This window comes from Nerophis lumbriciformis, linkage group LG02, assembly GCF_033978685.3.
Source record: "Nerophis lumbriciformis linkage group LG02, RoL_Nlum_v2.1, whole genome shotgun sequence".
Lineage (NCBI taxonomy): Eukaryota > Metazoa > Chordata > Actinopteri > Syngnathiformes > Syngnathidae > Nerophis > Nerophis lumbriciformis.
Window position 1 is genome coordinate 3,704,852 of NC_084549.2, and position 24,531 is coordinate 3,729,382.

The 24,531-nt window shown below is 42.3% G+C and overlaps 1 protein-coding gene across 1 annotated transcript; it reads left to right on the forward strand.

Annotated features, from left to right (window-relative positions):
* Nucleotides 1–1,043: 1,043 nt before the first annotated feature.
* Nucleotides 1,044–19,349, forward strand: LOC133611900 (G-protein coupled receptor 26-like). Its single transcript, XM_061969344.2, has 3 exons — nt 1,044–1,732; nt 10,123–10,236; nt 18,934–19,349. The coding sequence occupies exons 1-3, from the start codon at nt 1,044–1,046 to the stop codon at nt 19,217–19,219; spliced, it is 1,089 nt and encodes a 362-aa protein (XP_061825328.2). The 3' UTR covers nt 19,220–19,349.
* The last annotated feature ends 5,182 nt before the right edge of the window (nt 19,350–24,531 follow it).

Here is a 24,531-nt window from a genome sequence, read left to right on the forward strand (position 1 = left end):
CATCATCACGAGTAGCAGAGACATCATCACGATTAGCAGAGACATCATCACAAGTAGCAGACATCATCACGAGTAGCAGCAGACATCATCACGAGTAGCAGAGACATCATCACAAGTAGCAGACATCATCACGAGTAGCAGAGACATCATCACGAGTAGCAGAGACATCATCACGAGTAGCACAGACATCCTCAAGAGTAGCAGCAGACATCATCATGAGTAGCATAGACATCATCACGAGTAGCATAGACATCATCACGAGTAGCAGAGACATCATCACGAGTAGCATAGACATCATCACGAGTAGCGGAGACATCATCACAAGTAGCAGACATCATCATGAGTAGCAGAGACATCATCACGAGTAGCAGAGACATCATCACGAGTAGCAGAGACATCATCACGAGTAGCAGAGACATCATCACGAGTAGCAGAGACATCATCACGAGTAGCAGACATCATCACGAGTAGCAGAGACATCATCACGAGTAGCAGAGACATCATCACAAGTAGCAGACATCATCACGAGTAGCAGAGACATCATCACGAGTAGCAGAGACATCATGACGAGTAGCAGAGACATCATCACGAGTGGAAACGCGCGCACCCAACAAGTTTGAAGAGGTTTTTTTTGGGTTTTTTTGCCTTTCAAGGATGCCTTCCGCGTCAGTGCGTCTTTACGCGTGAGTCCACCCGGCTGCGGTGCGCTCACGCGTGTGCGGGACTCCGGTGTACAGAGTCACCGTGACTGTGACTTGAGGAGGCACGGCGCGGACGTCGTGCGCGCGCTTACGTGAGGAGGCACGGCGGGCGTCGTGCGCGCGCTTATCTGAGGAGGCACGGCGGGCGTCGTGCGCGCGCTTATGTGAGGAGGCACAGCGAGCGTCGTACGCGCGCTTATGTGAGGAGGCACGGCGGACATCAAGTGAGGAGGCACGGCCGACGTCATGCGTGCGCTTACGTGAGGAGGCACGGCGGATGTCGTGCGCGCGCGTATGTGAGGAGGCACGGCGGACATCACGTGAGGAGGCACGGCGGACGTGATGCACGCGGCGGACTTTGCCGCGTGCGCGTTGCTGTCGGCCATCATCGCGGTGTCGCTGCTGTCCAACCTGGCGGTGCTGATCTGCTTCCTCTACAACCCGGAGATCCGCAAGCAAGTCCCGGCTCTTTTCATCCTCAACTTGAGCTTGTGCAACCTGTTGCAGTGCGTGTGCAACATGCCGCTCACCCTGGCGGGGCTCCTGGCGGCGGCGGCGGGGCACCACCGCAGCCCCGGCGGAGGAGGCGCGTTGTGTCAGATTGTCGGCTTCCTGGACACGTTCCTCACCGCCAACTCCATGCTGACCATGGCGGCGCTCAGCATCGACCGGTGGGTGGCGGTGGTCTTCCCGCTCAGCTACCACTCCAGGGTGCGGCACCGGGACGCGGTGGTGGCGCTGGGCTACACCTGGGCGCACTCGTTGTGTTTCTCCACCGCCGCCTCCTGCCGCTCCTGGGTGGGCTACCACCCGCTTTACGCGTCGTGCACCCTGCGGGGCGCCCGCGCCAAGGCGGGCGGGCTGCACTTTGCCGTCTTCACCGTGGCCCTGCACACCCTCACCTTCCTGCTGGCCCTGCTGGCCATGTGCGGGACTTACCTGAAGGTGCTGCAGGTGGCCAGGTTCCACTGCAGGCGCATTGACGTCATCACCATGCAGACCTTGCTGCTGCTGGTGGACATCCACCCCAGGTACGACACTTTTTACACTTCCTTTCAAAAGTTGGGATTTTTTCTAAGTGTCAAAAAGTTGTGATTTTTTTCTAAGTGTCAAAAAGTCAGGATTTGTTTGTCAAAAAGTCAGGATTTTTTTTTGTCAAAAAGTCAGGATTTTTTGTAAGTGTCAAAAAGTCAGGATTTTTTGTAAGTGTCGAAAAGTCGGGATTTTTGTAAGTGTCAAAAAGTCGCAATTTTGTTTGGCAAAAAGTCAGGATTTTGTTTGTCAAAAAGTCAGGATTTTTTGTAAGTGTCAAAAAGTCAGGATTTTTTGTAAGTGTCAAAAAGTCGTAATTTAGTTTGTCAAAAAGTCGGGATTTTTTCTAAGTGTCAAAAAATCGGCTTTTTTTTTTTGTCAAAAAGTCGGGATTTTTTCTAAGTGTCAATAAATCTGGATTTTTTCAAAGTGTCAAAAAGTCGGGATTTTTTCAAAGTGTCAAAAAATCGGGATTTTTTCAAAGTGTCAAAAAAACGGGATTTTTTCTAAGTGTCAAAAAGTCGGGATTTTTTGAAAGTGTCAAAAAGTCGGGATTTTTTGAAAGTGTCAAAAAGTTGGAATTTCTTTGTCAAAAAGTCGGGATTTTTTCTAAATATTTAAAAGTCTGACTTTTTTCTAAGTGTCAAAAAGTCGGGATTTTTTGAAAGTGTCAAAAACTCGGGATTTTTGAAAGTGTCAAAAAGTAGGAATTTCTTTGTCAAAAAGTCGGGATTTTTTCTAAATATTTAAAAGTCTGACTTTTTTCTAAGTGTCAAAAAGTCTGGATTTTTTCCAAGTGTCAAAAAGTCGAGATTTTTTCTAAAAATTAAAAAGTCGGAATTTTTTCAAAGTGTCAAAAAGTTGTTGTTTTTTCTAAATGTTAAAAAGTCTGGATTTTTTCTAAGTTTCAAAAAGTCTGGATTTTTTCCAAGTGTCAAAAAGTCGAGATTTGTTCTAAATATTAAAAAGTCGGAATTTTTTCAAAGTGTCAAAAAGTTGTTGTTTTTTCTAAATGTTAAAAAGTCTGGATTTTTTCTAAGTTTCAAAAAGTCTGGATTTTTTCTAAGTGTCAAAAAGTCGTGATTTTTTTCTAAGTGTCAAAAAACGGGATTTTTTTCTAAGAGTCAAAAAGTTGTGATTTTTTCTAAGTGTCAAAAAGTTGTGATTTTTTTCTAAGTGTCAAAAAGTCAGGATTTTTTTTGTCAAAAAGTCAGGATTTTTTTGTAAGTGTCAAAAAGTCAGGATTTTTTTGTAAGTGTCAAAAAGTCAGGATTTTTTGTAAGTGTCGAAAAGTCTGGATTTTTTGTAAGTGTCAAAAAGTCGGAATTTTCTTTGTCAAAAAGTCGGGATTTTTTCTAAGTGTCAAAAAATCGACATTTTTTTTGTCAAAGAGTCGGCATTTTTTCTACTGTATGTGTCAAAAAGTCGGAATTTTCTCTACTGTAAGTGTCAAAAGTTTCTTTGTCAAAAAGTCGGGATTTTTTCTAAATATTTAAAAGTCTGACTTTTTTCTAAGTGTCAAAAAGTCTGGATTTTTTCCAAGTGTCAAAAAGTCGAGATTTTTTCTAAATATTAAAAAGTCAGAATTTTTTCAAAGTGTCAAAAAGTTGTTGTTTTTTCTAAATGTTAAAAAGTCTAGATTTTTTCTAAGTTTCAAAAAGTCTGGATTTTTTCTAAGTGTCAAAAAGTCATGATTTTTTTCTAAGTGTCAAAAAACGGGATTTTTTCTAAGAGTCAAAAAGTTGTGATTTTTTCTAAGTGTCAAAAAGTTGTGATTTTTTTTCTAAGTGTCAAAAAGTCAGGATTTTTTTGTCAAAAAGTCAGGATTTTTTTTGTCAAAAAGTCAGGATTTTTTTGTAATTTTCAAAAAGTCAGGATTTTTTGTAAGTGTCGAAAAGTCGGGATTTTTTGTAAGTGTCAAAAAGTCGGAATTTTCTTTGTCAAAAAGTCGGGATTTTTTCTAGGTGTCAAAAAATCGGCATTTTTTTCGTCAAAAAGTCGGCATTTTTTCTACTGTATGTGTCAAAAAGTCGGAATTTTCTCTACTGTAAGTGTCAAAAAGTTGTGATTTTTTTTCTAAGTGTCAAAAAGTCAGGATTTTTTTTGTAAAAAAGTCAGGATTTTTTGTAAGTTATAAAAAAGTCAGGATTTTTTGTAAGTGTCGAAAAGTCGGGATTTTTTGTAAGTGTCAAAAAGTCTGAATTTTCTTTGTCAAAAAATCGGCATTTTTTTTTTTGTCAAAAAGTCGGCATTTTTTCTAAGTGTCAAAAAGTCAGTATTTTTTGTCAAAAAGTCAGGAGTTTTTCTAAGTGTCAAAAAATCGGGATTTTTTTCAAAGTGTCAAAAAGTCGGGATTTTTTCTAAGTGTCAAAAAGCCGGGATTTTTTCTAAGTGGCAAAAATTCGGGATTTTTTTCAAAGTGTCAAAAAGTCGGGATTTTTTCCAAGTGTTAAAAAGTCGGGATTTTTTCTAAGTGTCAAAAAGTCCGGATTTTTTCTAAATGTTAAAATGTCAGAATTTTTTTTAAATGTCAAAAAGTCTGGATTTTTTTCTAAGTGTCAAAAAGTCTGGATTTTTTTCTACGTGTGAAAAAGTCGGAAATTTTTTGTCAACACTTTGAAAAAATCCAGACTTTTTGACATTTTGAAAAACTTCAGACCACTGCGGCTAGTGACAATGAGTGGTGCATAAGAGGAGGGACGGTTCAGCCGGTTGTCGTCGTTTTGGATTTGTTACGAAATAGAAAGTTGGCCTTGTTTGATACACAGTACTGTATGGCACTTTATATTGTATTCAAAGTGTGCAAACTTGTAAAAAAAAATATGGACTTTTGTGGAGGCTGCGACCACTTATTCATGTTTATGTTTGCTTCATTGTACAAACTTTTCTATTTAGGAACACTGTTCAGACCCAGTTAAGTTTGTAAATCGAGGTTCCACCTTATAGCCCAATCATTTTTTAGTTAGAATAAAAATAGATGCTTAAATAGATGCTTGACTTGTAATTTCAAAGCAAGTTCGCCATCAAAGAGTATGTAAAATTGTGTAGTTATCGAATGCGTAGGCAAAAGTGTAATAATTTCATGTGGCGATTATGCATTAATAGTCATTTATATTCACTGGTCCACACGACCTTCTGAGGACAGCCATAACTGCCAAGTGGCCCTCAGTAAAAAGAAGTTTGACCCCCGCACTAAATGGGAGAAGGTACATAATTAACCCGAGTATCCACCTGTTGCCATTTATTATGCCATTAATGCTGCATGTGTGGCAATGTTGTCAACAAAAGTACCACAGAGAAGCAAAGCAGCGCTTTTTGAAGCCCCTCCCATTCATCATGTTTGATTAAAAGTGGGACTAATCTGATTCGACATAATGGATAATATAATTATGTTTCTCAATATAACAGAACTGCACTAATGACAGTATTTCTGCAGGTGACATCACTTGTCGCCAGGCAGATTTAAGGCTAAATGCCCACTGTGTGTGATGATAGAAGCTGAGACAAACACATAGAAAACATGAACGTATGACGTTTGGGGCACTTTAAATCGCCACTCTGTATTGAATATAAAGTCGATATTAGGGTTGTAGGGTATACTGGTACTAGTAGAGTATAGCGGTACTAATATATCAAAAATAGTACTATACTCTGTTTGAAAAGTACTGGTTCGACATGTTTTTTTTTAAACGGGCATGAAGGCGCGTCGTCACGTCAAGACATTGCTGGATTTACGAGCAGAGGAGCATGTTCGGCAGCGCGCACACACAGAGTACTTGCAAGCAGACACAGTGTGGAGACAGAAAAGGGAGAATGGACACATTTTGGTGTAAAAAGTACCGTATTTTCCGCACTATAAGGCGCACCGGATTATTAGCCGCACCTTCTATGAATTACATATTTCATAATTTTGTCCACCAATAAGCCGCCCCGGACTATAAGCCGCGCCTACGCTGCGCTAAAGTGAATGTCAAAAAAACAGTCAGATAGTTCAGTCAAACTTTAATAATATATTGAAAACCAGCGTTCTAACAACTCTGTCCCAAAATGTACAAATGTGCAATCACAAACATAGTAAAATTCAAAATGGTGTAGAGCAATAGCAACATACCGGTAATGTTGCTCGAACGTTAATGTCACAACACACAAAATAAACATAGCGCTCACTTTCTGAAGTTATTCTTCATTCGTACCGGTAAATCCTTCGAATTCTTCGTCTTCGGTGTCCGAATTGAAAAGTTGCGCAAGCGTGGGTTCCAAAATGGCCGGCTCCGTCTCTTCGAAGTCATCGGAGTCAGTGTCGCTGTTGTTGTCCAGTAGTTCTGTGAATCCTGCCTTCCGGAAAGCTCGGACCACAGTTGTGACCGAAATATCTGCCCAGGCATTTACAATCCACTGGCAAATGTTGGCGTATGTCGTCCGGCGCTGTCTGCCCGTCTTAGTGAAGGTGTGTTCGCCTTCGGTCATCCATTTTTCCCACGCCGTTCGCACTCGTGATTTGAATGCCCTGTTGACACCAATATCCAGCGGTTGGAGTTCTTTGGTTAATCCACCCGGAATGACGGCGAGTGTTGTATTTGTGTGCTTCACTTGTTTTTTGACACCATCTGTGATGTGGGCGCGCATAGAGTCGTATATCAACATGGACGGAGCTGCGTGAAAAAAGCCACCCGGCCTCTTCGCGTAAACTTCCCTTAACCACTCGCTCATCTTTTCTTCATCCATCCATCCCTTCGAGTTAGCTTTTATGATGACGCCGGCTGGAAAGGTCTCTTTTGGCAAGGTCTTCCTTTTGAATATCACCATGGGAGGAAGTTTCTGGCCATTAGCATGGCAAGCTAGAACCACAGTGAAGGACGACTTCTCATTCCCTGTGGTGCGAATATTCACCGTACGTGCTCCCGTTGTATCAACAGTGCGGTTCACAGGAATATCAAAAGTCAGTGGAACCTCGTCCATGTTGATAATGTTCTCTGGCCGGATCTTTTTTTCCGCTATCTTCTTTTTACAATATGCACGGAAAGTAGCCAGCTTTTCTTTAAAGTCGTTAGGCAGTTGCTGTGAAATAGTGGTCCGTGTGCGGATGGAGAGATTGCGTCTTTTCATAAACCGGAAACACCAAGAAGCACCACCTTTAAAATCATCCAGGTGAAGTTCGCTTGCTAGCGTTGTTGCCTTCATTGGAATAGTGATGGTGCTGACACTTCTGCTTGCTGCTCTCTGCTCAACAACCCACTGTTCAAGTTCGTCCTCCAACTGTTGCCATCGTGCTTTGTTCCCTCGGAAACTCTGTTTTGTCTTCTTTACCTGGCGCAGGTCATCTTCTTGCTTCCTCCACCTACGCACCATTGATTCATTTATGTTATATTCTCTTGCTGCTGCTCTATTTCCGTGTTCTTCGGCATGACTTATTGCCTTAAGTTTAAATTCTGCGTTATAAGCGTGTCGTTTAGTAGGAGCCATTTTGTAGTCTGGTCTTTACAGATGTAGACACACAAAGGAAATGAAACGAAATATCCGCGCGCTTCTTTTTCTTCCGGGGGCGGGCGGTAGCGCTTCCTGTTCTATGGGGGCGGGTGCTTATCTTGGCGGTTGCTTGCGTAGAAGAAGAAGCGCTTCCTGTTCTACCGGGAAAAAAGATGGCGGCTGTTTACCGAAGTTGCGAGATCGAAACTTTATGAAAATGAATCGTAATAAAGCGCACCGGGTTATAAGGCGCACTGTTAGCTTTTGAGAAAATTTGTGGTTTTTAGGTGCGCCTTATAGTGCGGAAAATACGGTAAAGATAAAGGTGAAGTTAGTAGCTAGGTAGAGGCTAAAGTGCATCCGCAGTCGACAATGTTTTAGCTGCTTCTAAATCACTAATCCTTGTCTCCATGGCGACAAATAAAGTACGTTTCTTACAAGTAGCATTATCACAGGAGGATGAGGAATAGCTAAACATGCTTCACTACACACTGTAGGAGGATACAATAGCTCACCGGCGTCAGAATGTAAACAAATGCCATGGGTGGATCTACACCTGACATCCACTGTAATGATACCAAGTACAACATCGTATCTAGTTGATACTACTATGATTACATCTATATTTTTTATCGTCACAAAATCTTTTTTCCTCTTTTTAAAATGTATATTATGTTTATAAAGTCAGTAAATACGTCCCTGGACATATGAGGACTTTGAATATGACCAATGTATGATCCTGTAACTACTTGGTATCAGATCCATACCTAAATGTGTGGTATCATCCAAAACTAATGTCAAGTATCAAAGAAGAGAAGAATAAGTGATTATTACATTTTAACAGAAGTGTAGATAGAACATGTTGAAACAGAAAATAAGCAGATATTAACAGTAAATGAACAAGTAGATTAATAATCAATTGTTACAGTTTGTCCCTCATAATGTGTACAAAATAATAGGTGTATAAATGACACAATATGTTACTGCATACGACTAATTAGGAGTCTTTGTTTGTTTACTTACTACTAAAAGACAAGTTGTCTAGTATGTTCACTATTTTATTTAAGGGCTAAATGACAATAATAAATTTCAAAAAATGTCCGACTTTTTGACACTTGGAAAAAATCTCCCGATTTTTTGACACTTAGAAAAAATCCAGACTTTGACACTTAGAAAAAAATAAACATTTTTTGACATTTAGAAAAAATCCAGATTCTTTTACATTTAGAAAAAAAATTCAGATTTTTTTACATTTAGAAAGAAAATCCAGACTTTTTGACGAAAAAATGTCCGACTTTTTTACTTTTAGAAAAAATCCAGACTTTTTGACACTAGGAAAAAATCCTGACTTTTTGACGAAAAAAATCCTGACTTTTTTACACTTAGAAATAATCCCGAGTTTTTGACATTTAGATAAAATCCCGATTTTTTTGACATTTAGAAAAATCCAGACTTTTTGACGAAAACATTTCTGACTTTTTGACACTTAGAAAAAATCCAGACTTTTTGACGAAAAAATGTCCGACTTTTTGACTTTTAGAAAAAATCCAGACTTTTTGACACTGGGAAAAAATCCTGACTTTTTGACGAAATAAATCCTGACTTTTTGACACTTAGAAATAATCCCGAGTTTTTGACATTTAGAAAAAATCCCGATTTTTTGACATTTAGAAAAATCCAGACTTTTTGACGAAAAAATTTCTGACTTTTTGACACTTAGAAAAAATCCAGACTTTTTGACACTTGAGAAAAATCCAGAGTTTTTGACACTTGGAAAAAATCTCCCGATTTTTTGACACTTAGAAAAAATCCAGACTTTGACATTTAGAAAAAATATAAATTTTTTGACATTTAGAAAAAATCCTGATTTTTTTACATTTAGAAAAAAAATTCAGATTTTTTTACATTTAGAAAAAAAATCCAGACTTTTTGACGAAAAAATGTCCGACTTTTTGACTTTTAGAAAAAATCCAGACTTTTTGACACTAGGAAAAAATCCTGACTTTTTGACGAAAAAAATCCTGACTTTTTGACACTTAGAAATAATCCCGAGTTTTTGACATTTAGAAAAAAATCCCGATTTTTTGACATTTAGAAAAATCCAGACTTTTTGACGAAAAAATTTATGACCTTTTGACACTTAGAAAAAATCCAGACTTTTTGACGAAAAAATGTCCGACTTTTTGACTTTTAGAAAAAATCCAGACTTTTTGACACTAGGAAAAAATCCTGACTTTTTGACGAAAAAAATCCTGAATTTTTGACACTTAGAAATAATCCCGAGTTTTTGACATTTAGAAAAAAATCCCGATTTTTTTGACATTTAGAAAAATCCAGACTTTTTGACACTTTAGAAAAATCCAGAGTTTTTGACACTTGGAAAAATCATCCAAATCTAATGCCAAGTATCAAAGAAGAGAAGAATAAGTGATTATTACATTTTAACAGAAGTGTAGATAGAACATGTTGAAACAGAAAATAAGCAGATATTAACAGTAAATGAACAAGTAGACTAATAATCAATTTTTACAGTTTGTCTTTTATAATGTGTACAAAATAATAGGTGTATAAATGACACAATATGTTACTGCATACGACTAATTAGGAGTCTTTGTTTGTTTACTTACTACTAAAAGACAAGTTGTCTAGTATGTTCACTATTTTATTAAAGGACTAAATGACAATAATAAACATATGTTTCATGTACCCTAAGATTTTTTGTTCAATAATGACATTTTTATGTGGTTCTTTATTTCGAAAAGTATCGAAAAAGTATCAAAATACATTTTGGTACCGATATATTGGTATGGAGACAACCCTAGTCCATACCAGAAAGAAAGTTCCCATGTGGCTAAATCACACATTTCCCAGCATTCCTTGCTCCACGAGCCACCTGCAGGCTTGATGATGTTTTCTTTGGCAGCGTGCGGCAGAAGTGTTTGGACGAACAGAAGCGAAGGAGACAGAGGGCCACCAACAAGATCAGCACCTTCATCGGCACCTTCGTGGTGTGCTTCACCCCCTACGTCATCACCAGGTGAGCACGCATGCGTATACTGGCACCTGCTTCTTCCCCCAAAAGGCTTGGAGTTTGCTGTTCCGGCCCGTTGTTTGCCAGGAAAGCATTTCAGTGACATACGGTAGGTGCTCAGAATGGACGCACCTTTTTAGAGCATGAAAACACAAGAAAAAATACCAAGTTTTTGACCAAAAAAATTCTGACTTTTTGACTTTTAGAAAAAAAAGTCCAGATTTTTTTACATTTAGAAAAAAATCCAGACTTTTTGACGAAAATATTTCCGACTTTTTGACACTTAGAAAAAATCCCGAGTTTTTGACACTTGGAAAAAATCCAGATTTTTTTACATTTAGAAAAAAAATCCAGACTTTTTGACGAAAAAATGTCCGACTTTTTGAGTTTTAGAAAAAATCCAAACTTTTTGACACTAGGAAAAAATCCTGACTTTTTGACGAAAAAAATCCTGACTTTTTGACACTTAGAAATAATCCCGAGTTTTTGACATTTAGAAAAAATCCCGATTTTTTGACATTTAGAAAAATCCAGACTTTTTGACGAAAAAAATTCCGACTTTTTGACACTTAGAAAAAAATCCAGACTTTTTGACACTTAGAAAAAAAATCCAGATTTTTTGACATTTCAAAAAAAATCCTGAGTTTTTGACATTTCAAAAAATTTCCAATTTTTTGACACTTAGAAAAAATATCAATTTTTTGACATTTAGAAAAAATCCAGACTTTTTGACACTTACAAAAAAAATCCAGATTTTTTGACATTTCAAAAAAAATCCTGAGTTTTTGACACTTGAGAAAAATCCAGAGTTTTTGACACTTGGAAAAAATCTCCCGATTTTTTGACACTTAGAAAAAATCCAGACTTTGACACTTAGAAAAAATATCAATTTTTTGACATTTAGAAAAAATCCAGACTTTTTGACATTTAGAAAAAATCCAGACTTTTTGACATTTAGAAAAAATCCAGAGTTTTTGACAATTAGAAAAATCCCAATTTTTGGACAAAAAAAATTCTGACTTTTTGACATATAGAAAAAATCCAGACTTTTTGACACTTAGAAATAATTCCTGATTTTTTGACATTTAGAAAAAATCCAGACTTTGACACTTGGAAAAAATACAGACTTTTTGACGAAAAAATGTCAGACTCTTTGACACTTAGAAAAAATCCCGACTCTTTGACACTTAGAAAAAATCCCGACTTTTTGACACTTTGAAAAAAATCCAGACTTTTTGACGAAAAAATGTCTGACTTTTTGACACTCAGTCGCTGTTTTTGCCAAATGACGCCGGCTGCCGTCAGACCATTATTAAGAAAAAACGACCGACAGTAAGGCGAGAAACACTTTTTATTTCAACAGACTCTCACGCCGTACCTGCCGTCAAAACTCTTAAGACCGACCGCACAGTTCCTGTCTTCACAAGCAACGACTTTAAGACTGCATTGGTCTGAATATTGATCTGGTATGAACATGAATGGGATTATATCAATTTAGATCTAAATGTTTTGATAAAAGCGACATAAATCATTTACCAAAGGTAGTATAAACGGTTTCAGGGCGAGGCTAATGGAAGCTAAACACACAAATTAGCTCAGGTCAAAAGTGTCCTTCATTGAAGAGTGTAAAACAGTCAATATAAATCAAATAATGATAGTTGCATATGACTTACACATACAAAGTGTCCGAGGCAGAAAAAAGAATCCAGTAACATATGTGTCCGCATCATTCAATTTACTGCGTCATGAGCTTAATTTATTGGATTATTGGGGCCACTTGGTGTAGACATTGTAGACATTTGATAAATATAAGCACAGCACATATTACTGAACATACAATATATATAATATGTGAATATGCCTGGTTTTATAGCCAAAGGCTAATTTCCGCCTGTAGTCCCCAGACGTACGTACAATCCGACGACAATCACAATCAGCCATGACTGCTACTCACTTTGAGCAAATAATAACAGAAGAAATGAACGAATTAAAGAGACGGTTTGACAAAAACAGACTATCTTTGAATCTCAATCAAACTAAAATAATGATATTTGGTAACAGCAGAAGGTAAAGTCCAACACAAATACAAATAGACAGACATTGAAAGAGTAATATAAACCACATTTTGGGTGTAATAATAATGTAATATCAATTTTTTGACATTTAGAAAAAATCCAGACTTTTTGACACTTAGAAAAAATCTCAATTTTTTGACATTTAGAAAAAATCCCAATTTTTTGACATTTAGAAAAAATCCAGACTTTTTGACATTTAGAAAAAATCCAGACTTTTTGACACTTGGAAAAAAATCCCAATTCTTGGACGAAAACATTTCCGATTTTTTGACATTTAGAAAAAATCCAGACTTTTTGACACTTGGAAAAAATCCAGATTTTTTGACATTTCAAAAAAAATCCTGAGTTTTTGACATTTCAAAAAATTTCCGACTTTTTGACACTTGAGAAAAATCCAGAGTTTTTGACACTTGGAAAAAATCTCCCGATTTTTTTGACACTTAGAAAAAATCCAGACTTTGACACTTAGAAAAAATATTTGATCATGTAATATTAGAAAATGAACTGAAAAGCAAGTGTCATGCATTGATATGAGATGGGTTGTGGAAGACGCAGGAGGTTGTTGTGATTCTTAGGGTTAAGGTTAGAGGGTTAGGGTTAGGGTTATGTTTAACCCTAGCCTAACCCTAACCCTAACCCTAAACCGCAGGATTCAAAGCGTAGGAAAAAGGTAGCGGCTTATAGTTCGGAATTTATGGTAGTTTAACGCAAATGCCGATTCCACAACGTTGGGATTCTTGTGAAAACGGGTTAGGGTTAGGGTTAGGGTTAAGGTAGGGTTAAACCTGACCCTAACCCTAACCCTAAGCCGCAGGATTAAATGCGTAGGAAAAAGGTAGCGGCTTATAGTTTGGAATTTATGGTAGTTTAACGCAAATGCCGATTCCACAACATTGGGATTCTTGCGAAAACTGGTTAGGGTTGGGGTTAGGGTTAGGGTTAAGGTAGGGTTAAACCTGACCCTAACCCTAACCCTAAGCCGCAGGATGCAAAGTGTAGGAAAAAGGTAGCGGCTTATAGTTTGGAATTTATGGTAGTTTAACGCAAATGCCGATTCCACAACGTTGGGATTCTTGCGAAAACGGGTTAGGGTTAGGGTTAGGGTTAAGGTAGGGTTAAACCTGACCCTAACCCTAACCCTAAGCCGCAGGATTCAAAGCGTAGAAAAAAGGTAGCGGCTTATAGTTCGGAATTTATGGTAGTTTAACGCAAATGCCGATTCCACAACGTTGGGATTCTTGCGAAAACTGGTTAGGGTTGGGGTTAGGGTTAGGGTTAAGGTAGGGTTGAACCTAACCCTAACCCCTAACCTTAGCCCTAACTCTAACCCGCTAACCCTAACCCTCTAACCCCTAACCCTAAGGCTAAACCTAACCCTAACCCCAAACCTAACCCGAACCATAACCCCAGATTAGTTTTGAAGGACTTTGCAGTGTTTGGACTGGCCAAAAACCTCTGATCTGTGTGACTCGAGGGCCAACATTTGGGCAGATTTGGTGTGCAGGATAAACGGGGCCATAGCGGACGTTGGGATTCTTGCGAAAACGGGTTAGGGTTAGGGTTCGGGTTAAGGTAGGGTTAAACCTGACCCTAACCCTAACCCTAAGCCGCAGGATGCAAAGCGTAGGAAAAAGGTAGCGGCTTATAGTTTGGAATTTATGGTAGTTTAACGCAAATGCCGATTCCACAACGTTGGGATTCTTGCGAACCCTAAGCCTAACCCTAACCCTAACTGGTTAGGGTTGGGGTTAGGGTTAGGGTTAAAGTAGGGTTGAACCTAACCCTAACCCTTACCTTAGCCCTAACTCCAACCCGCTAACCCTAACCCTGACCCTCTAACCCCTAACTCTAACGCTAAACCTAACCCTAACCCCAAACCTAACCCGAACCCGAACCCTAAGCCTAACCCTAACCCTAACCCTAACTGGTTAGGGTTGGGGTTAGGGTTAGGGTTAAAGTAGGGTTGAACCTAACCCTAACCCTTACCTTAGCCCTAACTCCAACCCGCTACCCCTAACCCTGACCCTCTAACCCCTAACTCTAACGCTAAACCTAACCCTAACCCCAAACCTAACCCCAAACCTAACATCTGTGTGACTCGAGGGCCAACATTTGGGCAGATTTGGTGTGCAGGATAAACGGGGCCATAGGGATTCTTGCGAAAACGGGTTAGGGTTAGGGCTAGGGTTCGGGTTAAGGTAGGGTTAAACCTGACCCTAACCCTAACCCTAAGCCGCAGGATGCAAAGCGTAGGAAAAAGGTAGCGGCTTATAATTTGGAATTTATGGTAGTTTAACGCAAATGCCGATTCCACAACGTTGGGATTCTTGCGAACCCTAAGCCTAACCCTAACCCTAACTGGTTAGGGTTGGGGTTAGGGTTAGGGTTAAGGTAGGGTTGAACCTAACCCTAACCCTAACCTTAGCCCTAACTCTAACCCTAACCCTAACCCTAACCCTCTAACCCCTAACCCTAACGCTAAACCTAACCCTAACCCCAAACCTAACCCGAACCATAACCCCTGATTAGTTTTGAAGGACTTTGCAGTGTTTGGACTGGCAAAAAACCTCTGAACTGTGTGACTTGAGGGCCAACATTTGGGCAGATTTGGTGTGCAGGATAAACGGGGCCATAGCGGACGTTGGGATTCTTGCGAAAACGGGTTAGGGTTAGGGTTAGGGTTCGGGTTAAGGTAGGGTTAAACCTGACCCTAACCCTAACCCTAAGCCGCAGGATTCAAAGCGTAGGAAAAAGTTAGCGGCTTATAGTTTGGAATTTATGGCAGTTTAACGCAAATGCCGATTCCACAACGTTGGGATTCTTGTGAAAACTGGTTAGGGTTGGGGTTAGGGTTAAGGTAGGGTTGAACCTAACCCTAACCCTAACCTTAGCCCTAACTCTAACCCGCTAACCCTAACCCTAACCCTCTAACCCCTTACCCTAACCCCAAACCTAACCCGAACCCTAACCCCAGATTAGATTTGAAGGACTTTACAGTGTTTGGACTGGCAAAAAACCTCTGATCTGTGTGACTCGAGGGCCAACATTTGGGCAGATTTGGTGTGCAGTTTAAACGGGGCCATAGCGGATCCCTCTGTGGATTCTACTGCAGTTGAGACTGGGTCAACGCTGCCCCTGCTGGTGTACGTCCAGTACTGCACACTATTTGTTGCCTCACACAATCGATGACTATCCATCTGGCCATTAGAAGGACTTATTTACTTGGACTCAGAGGGCGGTAGAGTGGGGATCTCTCTCTTAGTCTGTCGTCAGAATGTCCACGTTGATAATCAGGATTCACTCTTGCGGCTCATCGATTTTTGTCAACACTCCTAATCTCCGGCAAGTGTCGGGACGAGAGCGGCGCGGCGCGAGCTAATGAGCGCGCGACGCTATCAGCGGCTGTCATTAGCATTTTTGCCCGTTGCGTGGGCGCCGGCGACCTGTCACAAGCCGTTAGATCGGTGGGATGGAAGTAGGAGGCGTGTAATTAAGGACAGATTAGCCACAAAACAATGCTTCTGCTTGTTACTTTCACTTGAACACAATCGGACGCATTAGGACACCAGTGGGCTTGACATTTGCAGACACTCGGATGACATTTCCGAGAAATCGTCGCCAGGGGGGGAGGCTCGTTTGCGTCTTCCACTCCAATTAAATTTGATCTAACAAGTCACTGCTTCTTCCCCCCGTCCTCACTGTCACGTTCAAACACTGAGGACATCTATTAAACAAGGCAAAAGGCAAGGAATCAAACAGAGACAGAATTCAATTTGGACTCAGTATTGAGGAGAGACATGGCCACTGCACTCTCTGTACAGTCCTGCACCACGCTCTGACGAAGAAGATTTTCGTCTCCTCATTTATTCAGATGTTCAATGTTCAACGCACCAACACATGTCACAGCAGGAATGGGAAGTATGTAAAACAGTCATTGTTTTCGGTCGCTTTGAAGTTCAAGAAGAGGATTTCTCGGGCTTGGGCTCTTCCTGGATCCAGCTGGGGCAGGTGTTGGAGGACAATGGATAACCCCTCCCGTCTCCTGACCACAGGGACTTCAAGAGGGCAGCGGGTCGTAAATAGCGTTGACCTTGGTTACCAAATAGTTGTCAGAGTTTGTAGGACGCGAACCCCAAGATGCAGAGAAGGGGGAAGGCGTTATACGGGAAAACATGATTTAATGTTCAAAATAAAGTAAAAACACAAACTAGGAACAGGCAAAATGGAAACAGGAACCAGAAAACAGAAAAACTAGAAATAGCAAACGGCTAACAGGATCTGGCTAACAGGAAAACAAGAAGCTAGGAGAAACCAACCGTAAATAGTTATAAGGAACAGCTTACCGCTATGACGACAGCGACAAGGACAGGTAGACACTACAATGACATTGGCAATGATACGACAGGTAGTGATGACCATGATCCAGCAGTGACTGGAGGGTAGGGCAGGTATAAATAGCAGCTGGCTGATTGACACCAGGTGTGGTCAGGTGCCAATCAGCCACAGCTGAGGGGACACAGCACTCAGGGAGAAACAGGAAACAGAACCAAAACAAGAGCGCTGACAGGAGATACTACACACACACAGAGGAAAAACTCAAAACATAACTAAACCGTTAGTGACAAACCTGACAGTAGCCCCCCTTTCCCACAACGGATACCAGACGTTCTAGGAACCCCCCCCCCAAAAAACAGTCCAAAGTCACGGGAGGGTGGAGGGAGGACAAGGAGGTGGGCCACCAGGCCAAGTGTCCCCGCAACCAGCGGGGAAGAGTTAGGTGGCGACGGCGAGTTGAACGCCGCCGCAATTGGCGAGGCGGCTCGTCCGCCGGTGTGGGAGAACCCACCGGAGACGATGGTGGCGCCCTCTGCTGGCCCACCGGAGAAGATGGCGGTGGCGCCCTCTGCTGGCCCACCGGGGAGGATGGTGGTGGTGCCCTCTGCTGGCCCACCGGGGAGGATGGCGGTGGCGCCCTCTGCTGGCCCACCGGGGAGGATGGCGGCGGCGTCTGTTGGCCCACCGGAGAAGAGGATGGTGGCGCCCTCTGCTGCTGGCCCACCGGAGAGGAGGATGGTGGCGCCCTCTGCTGCTGGCCCACCGGAGAGGAGGATGGTGGCGCCCTCTGCTGCTGGCCCACCGGAGAGGAAGATGGTGGCGCCCTCTGCTGCTGGCCCACCGGAGAGGAGGATGGTGGCGCCCTCTGCTGCTGGCCCACCGGAGAGGAGGATGGTGGCGCCCTCTGCTGCTGGCCCACCGGAGAGGAGGATGGTGGCGCCCTCTGCTGCTGGCCCACCGGAGAGGAGGGTTGTGGCGCCGTCTGCTGCTGGCCCACCGGACAGGATGGTGGTGCCGTAGGTTGTAGACCCACCGGAGTGCATGGTGGCGTCTGCCGGCCCACCGGACTGCATGGTGGCGTCTGCCGGCCCACCGGACTGCATGGTGGCGTCTGCCGGCCCACCGGACTGCATGGTGGCGTCTGCCGGCCCACCGGACTGCATGGTGGCGTCTGCTGGCCCACCGGACTGCATGGTGGCGTCTGCCGGCCCACCGGACTGCATGGTGGCGTCCGCCGGCCCACCGGAGAGGATGGCGCCGTCTGTTGCAGACCCACTGGGGTGAGGAGTAGCTGTGCCTCCCCAGCTGCACAGCTACTCATAGCCCCCCCCTCAAGGGACGGATCCAAGACGTCCCACGAGAAACCAACACAGGACAGGGATGGGTGGGAGGGATTGCAAAAAGAGGCAAAGCTTTTTTTCTGATTCGGCCATCAACGATAAAGCTTTGTTTAGTCTCTCCGCCAAGGAAATCTACGCGAGGTTCGTACTAGGCTGGATCATTATGTCAGAGTTTGTAGGACGCGAACCCCAAGATGCAGAGAAGGCGGAAGGCGTTATACGGGAAAACATGATTTAATGTTCAAAATAAAGTAAAAACACAAACTAGGAACAGGCAAAATGGAAACAGGAACCAGAAAACAGAAAAACTAGAAATAGCAAACGGCTAACAGGATCTGGCTAACAGGAAAACAAGAAGCTAGGAGAAACCAACCGTAAATAGTTATAAGGAACAGCTTACCGCTATGACGACAGCGACAAGGACAGGTAGACACTACAATGACATTGGCAATGACACGACAGGTAGTGATGACAATGATCCAGCAGTGACTGGAGGGTAGGGCAGGTATAAATAGCAGCTGGCTGATTGACACCAGGTGTGGTCAGGTGCCAATCAGCCACAGCTGAGGGGACACAGCACTCAGGGAGAAACAGGAAACAGAACCAAAACAAGAGCGCTGACAGGAAATACTACACACACACAGAGGAAAAACTCAAAACATAACTAAACCGTCAGTGACAAACCTGACAATAGTTGGAAGAGAGTTTGTGAAATACTTCAGAGAGAGTTCGTTTAACACTTCAAAGAGAGTTCCTCTGGAAGTTGAGCAGATCCTGCCATCTGTCCGTGTTGAAATCACAGTGGCGTTTCACGAGCATTCTTCCTCTTGTTAGGCCTCGAAAGACAGCATTCATAATACAACGTTTCTTTTGTGATAACTTACAAACAATTATTCCAACACTCACCGTGTTTGACTTTTCCATCTCTGTTTTCTCTGCTTTGTTCGAGGTAGAATCGTGGAGCTCTTCGCCCCGGAGCCCATCAACCCTCACTGGGGGGTGCTGTCCAAATGTTTGGTCTACGGCAAAGCCGCCAGCGACCCCTTCGTCTACTCGCTGCTGCGGCATCAGTACAAGAAGACCTGCAGTCTCCTGGCCCATAAAGTTCTCCGCAGGAGTCAGCGGGACTCCTTCTCTCCCGGAGCCGAGGGGAACGCCGGGAGAAATGACGTCCGGCAGGCCGTCGACGCTGCAGAGAGCGTCCAAGCATCCGGCAACAAGCCATCTGTTGTCCAATGAGGCAGAGGACGATGATTGTGAGTGTCTTGGTCTTTGAGTTTAGGCATGATGTTCCTCTTCCACTGTCTGCTCGGATCGGCACAGTTCCGTGGACTTTACTCCTAGTACCTGGTCAGTCAACGTACCAGGAATCGATATCACAACCCTCTGCTGGTGGAGCAGTGGAGACACCACAGTCACAACTTGGCTGTAGCGCCCTGTTTTCTGCCCCGGGAAAAGTGGTCTCCTCACTGAGAAAGAACTAAACACCGGCACAGGGTTTGCAATGGAGATGGACTAAAGAATCCTCCGGTTCTTGTTCCTGGTCATGTCTTGTTGCTAGGCAGAGTTCGTAGGGCTCGAGCATACATAAGTCCCTCTAGGATTTCTCAAGGTCACCCTTGCACCGATTGACGCAGATTCAGCCAGAAATTGGAGCTTTGTCAAATGCCCGCAAGGTCCATACTTGCCAACCTTGAGACCTTCAATTTCGGGGGGTGGGTGCGGGGGGCGTGGTTGGGGCGGGGGCGTGGTTGGGGGCGTGGTTAAGAGGGGAGGAGTATATTTACAGCTAGAATTCACCAAGTCAAGTATTTCATATATCCATCCATCCATTTTCTACCGCTTATTCCTTTTTGGGGTCGCGGGGGGCGCTGGAGCCTATCTCAGCTACAATCGGGCGGAAGGCGGGGTACACCCTGGATAAGTCCCCACCTCATTGCAGGGCCAACACAGATAGACAGACAACATTCACACACTAGGGCCAATTTAGTGTTGCCAATCAACTTATCCCCAGGTGCATGTCTTTGGAAGTGGGAGGAAGCCGGAGTACCCGGAGGGAACCCACGCAGTCACGGGGAGAACATGCAAACTCCACACAGAAAGATCCCGAGCCCGGGATTGAACCCAAGACTACTCAGGACCTTCGTATTGTGAGGCAGATGCACTAACCCCTCTGCCACCGTGAAGTATATATATATATATATATATATATATATATATATATATATATATATATATATATATAAGAAATAATTGACTTTCTGTTATGGCAGAGTTCAAGGGTGGACCCCGGGATGCAGAGAATGGAGGCAAGGGAAGCGATAACAAATGAAAATATTTAATAAGTCCAAAATGGTAACTAAGGGTGATGGGGCAAAGTGCACACCATGGGAAATATAACAAAAGTAGTCTCTTTCAGAGGTTGGCGGAGCAAAGGTCAGGACGCACACAGCGTGGCAAAAACTAGTCCTCTAAAACAAGGTGGCTAGGAAAACAAAAACACAACAAGGTCAATACAACAGAAATATGCGAAGGCAACATACCAGGGAAGCAGAATCAAGGTAGCACATGTCAGAGCGGAGTTCTAAAACAATAACCGGCGGGGACCAGCTGGTGGAGACGCGCTTAAATACTACCAGGAGATGATTAGCAGCAGGTGTGCCTCGTTAGGGACAAAAGACTGTGGAAGAAACTGAAAAAACCAATAGAGAAGGCAGGGAGAAGACAACAAACATAACACTTTCAGTGAATTCTAGCTATATATATATATATATATATATATATATATATATATATATATATATATATATATATATATATATATATATATATAAAAGAAATACTTGAATTTCAGTGTTCATTTATTTACACATACACACACATAACACTCATCTACTCATTGTTGAGTTAAGGGTTGAATTGTCCATCCTTGTTCTATTCTCTGCCACTATCTTTCTAACCATGCTGAACACCCTCTCTGATGATGCATTGCTTTGTGGCACGCACAAAAGTGCTTTCATCAAATGCACTAGATGGCAGTATTGTCCAGTTTAAGAGTGTCACAACATTGCTGTTTACGGCAGATGGACTGCTTTACTGTAGACGTTCTTTGTATTGTGGGAAAAGCGGACTCAGGTCCGCATGGAAGCTGGAGGGGGCGTGGCCTCCAGCTCCGCCTGAATTTCGGGAGATTTTCGGGTTGAAAATTTGTCCCGGGAGGTTTTCGGGAGAGGCGCTGAATTTCGGGAGTCTCCCGGAAAATCCGGGAGGGTTGGCAAGTATGGCAAGGTCCCAGCTTCATTTGGTTAATCAGCGTCATTTTCACCAGTTATGTTTGTCTCTGAGCAGCACATTAAAACTTACGCTTGTTTCTCGTAAAGACAAAGCGAGAACGGCAAGGTGTTCTGTACCAACATAGCAACTCTTTCAGACCTACTTCCTGTTTGTGTCCACAGCCCTAAGCCTTCTAGGTAGTGTAGCGTATAAACATTTACTTCCTAGTTTACGTGTATATATATATATATATATATATATATATATATATATATATATATATATATATATATATATATATATATATATATATATATATATATATATATATATATTAGAGATGCGCGGTTTGCGGGCACAACCGCGGAGTCCGCGGATTATCCGCGGATCGGGCGGATGAAATTTTAAAAAACTAGATTTCATCAGCGGGTCGGGTCGGGTCGGGTCGGGCGATTGAAATTAAAAAAAAATTAGATTTTAAATAGATTCAGGCGGGTGGCAGTTAAACCAATTGGTAAATATATATACATAGTTAAATGTTGTTACCCACATACGAAAAACGAGCAGGCACCTGCAGCATATGCCACAACAGAAGAAAAAAAAAAAAAGAGATGGACACTTTTACGGAGCGGAGAAGGCCACCGACGCCTCGCCGGGGTCCGGGACCGAGGCCCCTTCCCCCGAGAGGGCCCCACCGAGAGCCGTAGCTGAGGCGATCCGCGAGAAGGGCCCGACGCACGTCCAGGGTCACCACCGCGCCCACCGCACCGACACCCCGCCTCGTCCGCCTTCGCCGCGGCCGGCGTCACGCGCAGCAGGTAAGCAGCTTACCTGCCCGCCACCCCCGTGGCCGGGGGCTCGTAACAGGGGTCACTCCGCGCGCTCCGCCCGCGCAGCTTACCTGCCCGCCACCCCTGTTGCCGGGGGCGCGTAACAGGGGTCACTCCGCGCGCAGTGCGCTCACGAAAGGGGTGGGACTCACCCTGGTTGATATAGACAGCAGGACGGTGGCCATGGACGTCGGAACCCGCTAAGGAGTGTGTAACAACCCACCTGCCGAATCAACTAGCCCTGAAAATGGATGGCGCTGGAGCGTTGGGCCCATACCCGGCCGTCGCCGGCAGCGAGACGCGCTTGGAGGTGCGCTCAGCGCGGCCCCCATATGATTGCGCACTGGTGTGCGTCTGGGCCGTGACAAAGTGGCACGTGAATGTCTGTGCTGCATTGGATCAATCTCCTTTCTTTAACAGGCAAAAGCTTTATAACCTCACTAATGCCTTGCATCGTCTATATTAGATATATAACAACGGGCGGATGGCGGGCGGGTGCGGTTCTGATCAAATGTTACATTGGGTGGATGGCGGATGGTTGACGACTTTCTGATGCGGTTGCGGATGAAATAATTGCCTATCCGCGCATCTCTAATATATATATATATATATATATATATATATATATATATATATATATATATATATATATATATATATATATATATATATATATATATATATATATATATATATATATATATATATATATATATATATATATATATGGGGACGGCGTGGCGCAGTGGAAGAGTGGCCGTGCGCGACCCGGGGGTCCCTGGTTCAATCCCCACCTAGTACCAACCTCGTCATGTCCGTTGTGTCCTGAGCAAGACACTTCACCCTTGCTCCTGATGGGTGCTGGTAGCGCCTTGCATGGCAGCTCCCTCCATCAGTGTGTGAATGTGTGTGTGAATGGGTAAATGTGGAAGTAGTGTCAAAGCGCTTTGAGTACCTTGAAGGTAGAAAAGCGCTATATAAGTACAACCCATTTATCATTTATCATTTATATACATATATATATATATATATATATTTTTTTTTTTTTTTTTTTTTTTTTACTTAATCTTTATCTATCCAGGGTAAATTATGTATGTGTATGTATATGTATACATATGTATGTATATATATATATATATATATATATATATATATATATATATATATATATATATATATATATATATATATATATATATATATATATTTATATATATATATATATATATATATATATATATATATACGTATATATATATATACATATATATATATATATATATACATATATATATATATATATATATATACATATATATGTATATATATATATATATTAATATATATATATATATATATTTTTATTTTTTTTTTTTTATTATTTTTTTTTTTTACTTAATCTTTATCTATCCAGGGTAAATTATTGACGAACCCATTTTCAGTTGCAATGCTGACCTAGCTAAGAGGCAGGCAGCATTTACCTGACGGAGATGTTGAAGTGTGATGATAATCTCTCAAACAGAAATTGATCATTCACAAATGCTCTGACCGGCCCGGTTTGAATGTGTCCAAACATAAATGAATGTTTAAGATGGACAAAAAAAATACAAACGTGTGTGCAACTTGTGGATGACAGAGCAGCCAGCGGACAATAAGGAAGTCCTTGATGGTGTTTATTTTTCTAATTATAATTATTTTCTATTATTAGCTGTCATCAGTGATTCGACAATGAGTATGTGCTTTTACTGCCACCCAGTGTCTACTTTTAAGTCTGTGGTATAAAACGGGTAAAACATCAATATGGTATTTGTTTTCCCACTTTTGGTGAAATCCTGTGCTTTTTGAGGTTTAAGGTTACAAGGAACACTTAACACAATGATAGCAAATTCGTAACAGTTGCTTAAATGTTGTTGAAAAAAATAAGCCTCTAAGCTAGGGAACTATACTTTTTTACGGGTTCCGAGTCGGGTCAGTCTAGGAAGATCGTTAAGATTCTGGACTAATGACACTGCTATCGGTATTTTGTTATCCAGCTGTCACATTCAGTTCGAGTGCCGCTACTACTATGCACGGGTAGATGATAATCATATTGGAGTCATCACAAATAAGGAAGCAACACCACACAGAAGTTTGCAACACAACAATATTTCCAACTGGTACCCAAAGTCACGCACGCTAATAAGAGTTAGAGTCAGTTTGCGCTTCATCAACCCGACCGTCCTCTTAGCGATCCAGGAATCCACAGGCCGATATCAACTCACTCCATCAAGTGAACATTTTAAATGATCACTCCATCTTTTTAACACACAACACAGACACACATACTGTATGTCCATGGCTGTCGACACTGGCTCCCGGTCCGTCATTCAAATAGGTCCGTGTGCAACATGAACACAAATAACAATTCCTCCATCCATCCATCCATCTTCTTCCGCTTATCCGAGGTCG